This window comes from Helianthus annuus, chromosome 1 (assembly GCF_002127325.2).
Source record: "Helianthus annuus cultivar XRQ/B chromosome 1, HanXRQr2.0-SUNRISE, whole genome shotgun sequence".
Lineage (NCBI taxonomy): Eukaryota > Viridiplantae > Streptophyta > Magnoliopsida > Asterales > Asteraceae > Helianthus > Helianthus annuus.
The window spans coordinates 50,707,867-50,717,028 of NC_035433.2; the positions used below are offsets into that span (position 1 = coordinate 50,707,867).

General features: G+C 38.1%; 2 protein-coding genes across 6 annotated transcripts; both read left to right on the plus strand.

The window, feature by feature from the left end:
• Positions 1–1,993: 1,993 nt before the first annotated feature.
• On the plus strand, positions 1,994–3,632 carry LOC110865735 (protein ALP1-like). Its single transcript, XM_022115059.2, has 2 exons — positions 1,994–2,615; positions 2,706–3,632. Exons 1-2 carry the CDS (start codon positions 2,114–2,116, stop codon positions 3,554–3,556), a joined length of 1,353 nt encoding a protein of 450 aa, XP_021970751.1. The 5' UTR covers positions 1,994–2,113; the 3' UTR covers positions 3,557–3,632.
• A 345-nt stretch (positions 3,633–3,977) lies between these two features.
• Positions 3,978–7,976, plus strand: LOC110865741 (probable protein phosphatase 2C 71). Of its 5 annotated transcripts, none has more exons than XR_002550944.2 (8): positions 3,978–4,255; positions 4,413–4,466; positions 4,563–4,640; positions 5,160–5,265; positions 6,063–6,661; positions 6,782–6,883; positions 7,181–7,239; positions 7,590–7,976. XR_002550944.2 is itself a non-coding variant. In XM_022115064.2 (7 exons), the coding sequence occupies exons 4-7, from the start codon at positions 5,173–5,175 to the stop codon at positions 7,222–7,224; spliced, it is 327 nt and encodes a 108-aa protein (XP_021970756.1). In that variant the 5' UTR covers positions 3,984–4,255; positions 4,413–4,466; positions 4,563–4,640; positions 5,160–5,172; the 3' UTR covers positions 7,225–7,549. The 5 variants fall into 5 exon arrangements, 2 of the variants coding, with proteins under 2 accessions (XP_021970756.1, XP_035833677.1); XR_002550947.2 differs by having other exon boundaries at positions 3,984–4,255; positions 4,416–4,466; XR_002550948.2 differs by lacking the exon at positions 7,590–7,976 and having other exon boundaries at positions 3,984–4,255; positions 6,063–6,205; positions 6,574–6,661; positions 7,181–7,548.
• The last annotated feature ends 1,186 nt before the right edge of the window (positions 7,977–9,162 follow it).

Genomic DNA, 9,162 nt, shown 5'->3' on the forward strand with positions numbered 1-9,162 from the left:
AAGTGATGAAACAGGTACAATGCAAGGGTTAGAGTGCTAAACCTTAGCACTTACAGGCCCAAAATGGAGAAACCGGGAGACGAAACCTGTTTTTCAGGCTCACAGACTGTCCACACGGGGACGTGTCCAGCCGACACGCCCCCGTGTTCATCTCCCAGACCTGCTGTTTGGTTACTGACCTGCAATTATTTGCCAGACACGGGGCCGTGTCCGGTCGACACGCCCCCGTGTTCATCTTCTGTAAGTTTTCAATACTGGCAGTTCGCCACGGGGTCGTGTCCAGTGGACACGGGGCCGTGTCCAGACTGCCAGTAACATAAATCTTTGCTTTTTAACACCACACCACACATCCAATCAACCTAAAAAAAATTTTTGGGACACATTGAGGACAATGTGTAATTTAAGTGTGGGGGGGAAGCTAACACTTTGAAATTTTGCAAATCCTAACAACAAGTCTTACACAAAACTCTATTGGAACGGCTAAACACCCCAAATTTTTTCAAAAATCCTTTCATTTTTACTTGTCTAAAGTTTAAGTTAGGAATCACAAGATCAATAAGGTTATATTTTTATAAAATTTACAACCGAAAGCGTCGTGATACAAGAACCAACATAAGAAAATTACGAAATGGCATAACAAGTCTAGTTAAAATTTAATTATATATACTTGATCACATTAAAAACCAATTCCCACAAAAGTGAGTTTTGAGCCTTTATTGAGCATACAAATTTACATCTTTAGACTAAATGCTCATTTTTCGTTTCTTGTGTGAATAGCCGCTTGGTTCTTACAACTCTAGAACTTGCCACGACGATTCATTCTCGGTCCTTACCAACTTAAACCCAAGTAAGTAAATGATGGAGGCATTAGGACTAACCATTTTTCTTTCTACACCATTATTTTTCAATTTTTTTACCACCTACCCAAAATCCCCCTAGTTAACCCCTTTGAGCCTAAACCTTTCATTTCATTACCCTAAAAAACCCTTTTTACCCACCAAAAACCTTTTTATTTTTCACCCCTTATTTTAGTAACAAAGCTCGGTTTTTCGCAAGCTCGTTCTTTTATGTGACTAAAAAAAATATATGATGATGAAGTTAAAACAAACAAAGCTATACAAACAAAAGCTTGTTTGGAGGAATACTTCAAAATAAAAAGTCACTAAAAAAATATATATATTTTCGAAAACCGACGCTTTTTACGCTTTTCGCCCTTTTACTAACCACTAACCCAACCACCCACCTTTAGCCCAAGCCTAACCCTTCACCCAAAAAGTCCTCTTGATATTTACAAAGGTAAAAAGTTAAAAAGGAGGAGGATTGATTGCTTGGCAAGCCTATGAAAGGTATAAGTTCCATGCCGCTCTCGAGTGATTCACTAAAAATACACCTACGGCCGAGTGTTGAGTGATTTATCCCGTGAGGTATGTGAACTTGTATATAAATAGAATTTTAAAAAAGGCATGTTATGCCCAAATAAGTAATTTATCCTATGAGACGTTCTCAATAAATCATAACGAATAGAATTGTGAATAATTAAAAATAAAACCTAAAAGATCTTGGATTCCCGACACTCTATGACAAGCCAAAAACTTTCTCTTCTACATATTCCATTTGGGAGTGTAAGCCACATTTTAAAGAGTTTTGCTTGAGGACAAGCAAAAATTCAAGTGTGGGGGTATTTGATGTCACTACTAGAAAATTGGGCAATTGCCACCAACAATTTGCCACCGAAAAAAACGGTCACAAAATTAGCTACCTTTTTTCAACCGAAATCGTATTGATAGCAAATACATTCGAAAAATCCTAAGACCCCCCGTAACGGGGCGTTTTTTTTAAAAAAATTTGAAAAAAAACGCTGCATAACGCCGGATTCGCCATTACACGGGGCGTTTTCCGGCGTTTTTTTTGAAAAAAATTTGTTTTGGCGTGATTTTTAAAACGCTCGAGAATGTGGAACGGACGAATCAAACGGCTAGTTGCTAACGGCTAGTTTTTATTTTTATTTTTTTTTTTATTTCCCCCTATATATATATATATATACCCTCAAACATTTTCAACTCAAATAATCACAAAAACTCTCTAAAAAATACAAGAATTTTATAAAAACTTGATGGATTCTCCTAGTTCTTCCTCCATGCTAAACTATTGCTATCACGAGTTTTTTGCGGATGGCGATGGTTCAACCGATGAGGAGGTTGAGCAAGAGGCGGTTACGGGTGCTTGTAAACTAGCGATGAGATATGCCGAGCATTGTCGTCGCCCACAAGCCAAAAAAGGTAAAAGAGGTTATATTGAACGAGACCGACGCGGGGCACACGATCGTTTGATGAAGGATTATTTTGACGAGGAGCCGACATATTCGAACGAAATGTTTAGACGTCGTTTCCGAATGAGTAAGCGGTTATTTCTACGTATAGTCCACGACTTGGAAGCCAACTACGTTTTTTTTAAACAAAAAGCGGATGCGAGAGGGGAACTTGGATTTACCGGTATCCAAAAGTGTACCTCGGCGTTACGAATCCTTGCTTATGGAAACACTACCGACATCAATGACGAGTATCTAAAAATGGGGGAGAAAACAACGAGAGATAGCTTGGAGCATTTTTGTCGCGGTAAAATTCCTATACTTTACACTTTTATTTTTTTTGTCTATGTTTACAATTTCTTTAATTTTTTTTGTGACTATTTTTTTTTTTATAAAGGTATAATTGATGTGTACGGTGCGCGTTATCTTAGAACGCCTACATGGGAGGACCTTCAAAAGATCTACGAGGTACATAATGCCGAGCATGGTTTGCCTGGTATGATCGGGAGCATAGATTGCATGCATTGGCGTTGGGATAACTGCCCGACTGCATGGCGAGGCCAACACACACGTGGTGACCAAAAAGGACCCACTATTATTCTTCAGGCGGTTGCTTCACAGGACCTTTGGGTTTGGTCTGCTTACTTTGGCGTGGTCGGGTCATGCAATGATATCAACGTTTTTGAACAATCTCCGCTGTTAGAGGAGTGGATTTCTGGCAAAGCTCCTAAAGCGTCGTTTTACGCAAATGGAAACTATTACCCTCATGGATATTACTTGAGCGACGGAATATATCCTAGGTATTCGATTTTCGTGAAAACGTATAGTGATCCTTTTGATGAAAAAAGAGCATATTTTAAAAAGGTTCAAGAGTCTTCACGAAAAGACATTGAGAGATGCTTTGGGGTTCTTAAACAACGCTGGCATTATTTGAGAAATCCTTGTCGTGCATGGAGCAAGCAAAAAATGAGAGATGCTATGTACGCGTGTATAATCATGCACAACATGATTTTGGAAGACGAAGGAAAGGCAATATGCCAGAATTATGTGCCAGAAGCCGTTCAAGAAGAGCATCCGCAGGCGTCAATGGAAGAAAGAGTGAATAACGCGCGAGAGTTGCGTTACGAACCGTACCATTCCCAGTTAATGGTTGATTTACTACACCACGCATGGTCGGTTCGGTATGTTCCACCGGAGGGAGAGGAAGAAACGGAGGACGAGGGTGAAGAAAGCGAAGATGAAAACTAGTCTTTTTTTTTATATTCGGATTTTAATTTTTTTATTTGTAGTATTTTTTTTATTTAATCGGATTTTATGTTTTTTATTTCTAGTATTGTATTTTTTTTATTTAATAAAGTATTTAAAGTTTAAAAAAAATAATTGGGAAATGATTGCATGGGCATTATCTGAATAATGCCCCACTACACCATTTTATGGTATAATGCCCCTTGCTGACTGGGCTGCCACATGGCGCAAAACGCCCCATGGTGGGGGCATTATAATGTTACACCATTACGCATGGTCTAACTAATAATAAAAATTAAGAAAATAGTAGTAAAATGGTGTCAAATATGCAAATACAAAAAGTTTTACGAAAGTTGCCACCATTTTTCGACCACCGTCACATGGTCGCAATATCGCTCCCCCAAAATTTAAGCCTGATATCAAATTTTTTTGAACTGAAAGCGGGATATCAATTATCACATCTAGGGTTCTGATTCTGATTCTGAACTTTGCTCCCCAAAATCTCTAGAAGCATCACCTCCGCTCCACCATCACTATTCGAATCATCCTCCATTCCACCATCATTAATCGAATCATCCTCTGATCCAAAACCCTAATTGCTCCCAAAAGTGGCGACCGTTGGACTTCAGCAATGAGTTAATGATTTCTTAGGGTTCGGTTTGTTGTGAACTATGACCAACATCTTGTTTTTCTTAATCAAAGGTATGTGTTTTGCTTTTGGTCAAATTTTAAGATTCTATTTTCATTGTTAAAGTATTTATGATTTTTTTTTTCGTGTTTATTATTGATTTGTTTGCCTTTCAATTGATGTGGCTTTGATTTCTTACTTTAGAAGATGATAAAAACCCTCTTTTTGTAGTAGTCTGATGTTGATATCTACGAAGGCCGGATCGTATTCAAGCTAGGAAAAATTGTAAGAACAAGCAGATGTCTATTGGTTCTTTTTAAAATCGTTCATAATATAAAAGCTCACCATAGTTAGATATTTCTTAATTATCTGTATTCTCAGTGAATATTATGTTTCGATATATGGCGGTTTCGGATGAAAGACAATGGCTCATGCCAACGTTTGAAGATCGCGAAAAGGGTAAACCCCTGGATTTTCTATACATAGTTGTTTTTTTGACTCATCCTTCAAATTCTCGTCTTCAGGGCGAGGTATAGGGGTGTAAACGAGCCGGGCCGAGCCCGAGCCCGAGCTCCGCTCGTCATGTTTTTCTGAAGCTCGACTTGAGCTCGTTTCAGTATGACTTAAACGAGCCAAAGCTCGGCTCGAGTTCGGATCGCCAATGTTATCATCATTATTATTATATTATATACAAAAAAAGAAATTTTGTTTGGGGCTTGTTGAGGTTCGCGAGCTTAAACGAGCTTTGTATTTCAGGCTCGAGCTCGGGCTCGGGCTCGTTAAAGCTCAGCTCGTTCGAGCTTTTAACCGAGCTAGTCGGATTTTGGATGATCACTCCTAGTAACGATGTGAAGATTAAAAAGTTGGTTATAATGTAGCTAGACTAGTAAAATTAGTCACAAGATCTTTGTAGGATACTTTAAAGACTACAAAGTTATAATTGTTTCACAACAGCTTGTTTAACCCTCTTTTGTGTAGCTTGGAGAAGTTTATGGGAGTGATGGATAAAGTCAACAACTGGAGGAAAGCTTTAGCCGCAATTGCTAATATATACAGCTGGCTGGCATATCACGGCCGACAGCGGGTAAGTATTTATCTCCGTTCATAGATGACAAAGTGTTTATTGGTGATTGACGGTTGAGTGTATTAACTGAGTAAATTCTAAATGGTTTTGAGTAGGGCTGTGAATTTCTTACACGACCCGAAACACGGCACGAACATAACACGAATTTCGCGGGTTTAGGTTTAGTCTAAACGGGTTCGGGTCAGTTTCAAGTTGAACCTGCGAACCCGTTTAGGTTAACGGGTTGTGTTCGGGTCAACCCGGTCAGGTTGGCGGGTTGACCCGTTTAACACATTTATATGATATTATAGTTTTTACAATATATTCTATGTAATAGATTAAATGAGGTGTATATTTTTTTGCCATAATTATAACATAAAAAGAGAAATTAACATAAGATTTTATGACTTAAATATAATTGTGTTATATATATTTGTGTTTTTAAAGTAAATTTTAATTTTAATATAGTAATTTCAAAAAAAAAATTTAAAAATCAGGTTGAACGGGTCGTGTTTGGGTCAACCCACAAAACTTCGGGTCGTGTTCGGGTTCATATGTATGATACGATTTTCGGGTTCGGTTCGGGTTCGGGTTCGTATAAAATATTTGGGTGCGGGTCGGGTTGAACCCGCCAACCCGCAAACGCGACCCTTTTGGCACCCCTAGTTTTGAGTTTATATTCTTGAGTGTGTATGTTTTGCTTGCATTAGCCAAATGTTTAGGATCATCAAGTTGAGTTAGCGGGTCATAATATCCTCATTAGTTGGTAGTCAGCTAAATTTGTTTATAGTCTCTAGTTTTAATTAACTTACTAACAGGGGTATAGACTCTCGAGTGGATGCATTAAAATCATTACTGAGTTTGGAAGCAACACATGAGGCGCGCATGATAGGGATATCTGGAATGGGAGGGATCGCAAAGACGACTATGAACTTTGTTTAGAAAAATTGTATATACAGGGGTGAATCTGCATTTATCGACAAGATTTAGGAATAAAAGGGTTCTTCTTGTCCTTGATGATGTGGATGTTTCTGGGTTTTTTTATGAGCTAAGGAGATTTTGCTAATCAGTAATAAACAATATAATAGAAGAACATGAAGCCGATGGCGACGGGTTACTTCTGAACATTACAAATGTCCCGATGAACCTTAAAATGACTATGCTTCAATTTGATGTTCACTGTGCAGCACCAACTTCATATCTCGATATTGACTTTTGTCCAAATATTATTTCTCGTTACTTTATATCAATATTCAATTTAACTGAAATGCTAGATACATTTGTTACTTTTGGGCTATTGATACAAGAGTTAATCGTGTGGATTTCCAGGCATTGATAGGTGGAGATGATGCCTACTTTGTGGCTGGCAGCAAATGGCTAGGGGTGGCTAGTGGAGTTTGCCAGTGGTCATTTGAAGGTAAATGTTGGGTTACAATTTTTTTTTCTAATTGAGTGATTGATTCACCACCAAGTGAAAAGGATAACGCTAATATGAAAATTAAGTATTGGTTTAATATGAAAACCAAACTCGGTACAGGCACTAGTTCAGGAGTTTACGCCCAAGAGCTCATGAAGACTTGTGAAGAGATTGTGTTGGATACCTGCAGTGTTCCAGTGACTAACCCTTTTAAACTTCTTTGTAAGTTGTGCTTACACTCACTGCAAGTTAATATGTATATTGTATGAAAGTTATTAAAACATTGCATTATGTTTTTCTTTTGAATTGCTTGCCGTATGACCTTTTTCTTGGGGCTGGACGGGTTGGCAGTATCTTGCTGTGGTCTATTGTTTTTTATGTGGAATGAATACCTCTTTTTCCTTCCAAAATATTATCTTTAGTTTTATGGTTCCGGTTTGAGTTTTTACATTTTTTTGCTATGATGTCGGTACTTCATGGACATGGTGCGTATGATTTTTACATTCTTGTCGACAACAGGTGTAAAGAAGGGATCTTTTTGGAGCTCAGAGCATTGTCATTAACAAGCCTCGTTTCCGGTAACCTAATCGTCACTTCTAGTGGTGGAAAATGGGCTGGTTAAGTGGATCGGGTAACGGGTCAAAAGGAGTAATTTTTTGGTACAAGTTACAACAGATGAGGTCGGCTCGACTCACTTTTTGTTCAGAAGTTTTAGTTTTTTTTTTTTTTTTAATAATAGTTAACGTGTCAAGTATGATCACCAAAGTTTATGTTAGGTCGGCTCACACACATTGCTCAATTACTTGCTAGATCAGTTATGTAATTTGTAGCTGTCTGTTTGAAACCCTAAGTTTATGTTTTGCAGCAACGGCATCGGAATGCCTTTTTTTCATTGTTTTGTAGTGAATTTTTATGTTTTTTGATATAGGTAAGGAATACTGACTGTTGGAGAATCATGTCTGCTCCTGATGAGAATAAAACGTCTAATCATACACAAGTTTGATAAGGAAAAAGATGAAGAAAAAGAAAGGTTCAATGGAATTATTGCGGGGTTGTTGGCTGAAAAAGAAAAAGATAAGATGGATAAAGATGCTATGCTTGATAGGATGTCGCAAATTAAAGCTATGTTAACCGATGCAGTTCGAAGATAGGCTATAAACACTTGGTTTTGAATGTTTAGATGTTTATCTTATTAGGAAAATTTTAGTTATTTTATGTTTTAGTTGGTATTTATTATATGCTTTTGAAAATGATATGTTTTATATAATTTTTGGATTTTATTAGACCTTTTTATATTATTTTGTAGTTTTATTAATATGTAATTTTGATGAAAATAGCATGGAGAAAAAAAAAGTGAATTAAAAACTAATATTCCAAACCAAACCAATATTCCAGTATGGTAGCAAATGGTTGCAAATAGTGTAAAAAATGGTGGCAATATCGGTGGCTAAATGGTATCAAAACTCGTAAATTATGTAAAAAATGGTGGCTAAATGGTGACAATATTGGTGGCTAAATGGTGGCAATATCGGTGGCTAAATGGTATTAAAACATGCAAAAACCGATGGCTAAATGGTGGCAATATCATGACTAAATGGTATGAAAACACGTCACAACTTGGTGGCAAACAAACGTCACAACTTGGTGGCAAACAAGGCGGAGCGTAACAAACATGAAGCGGTGGCAAATAATTTTGACCAATTTTGTGGTGGTAAAAATAAGGTAGCAAAATATAAAAATGGTGGCTATTTGGTGGCATTAGGGCAATTGACACAGGTGTTTTTATCACCGTATTTTCGGTGGCAAACTGGTGACAACAAGGAAATTGCTACCATTTTGTAACCAAAAATTACATGACAAAAACCATGTTTTCTAGTAGTGTGTGTGTAAAATGCAACATATAAATCACATCAATTAAGGCATAAAACTAACCCTTTTTAAGTACTAATGTTGGAAAAACAGTGTTTTTGTCTTCCTTTTGTATTTTCAGGATGAAATGAGGTTAAATTCACAAAAGAAGCAAAAAGACAACTAATTCTAGCATAAATACAAGAAAAGGAATAAAAGAAGACTGCCCGGACCCTCAACGGCATCCTCCAAAGCAAAGAAGAGAAAACAGAAGTCTGAACACGCCCCGTGCTCAGCCAGCACGGGGCCGTGCCCAAGAAGCAGCATAAAAGACAAACTGGTAGAAGCTTCCATTGCCCACCACGGGGCCGTGTCCAGTGAGCACGGGGGCGTGGTGAAAGTACAGCAGGCGCATTAATTGTAATTGCGAATTACAATTAATGAGGAGAGAGAGTGTCAGACGGGCACGGGGGCGTGTCCAGCGGACACGGGGCCGTGCCCAGCCTTCTGTTCAGCCTATAAATAGGGGTGCTTGGTTTCATTCCATCTCATCCCTTGGCACACCACCTCTCTCACACTTCATCCACCACCCACCACCACCATAACACCATCATCCACCACCATCATCCATTGTCCATCGTAGAGTGTGTGAG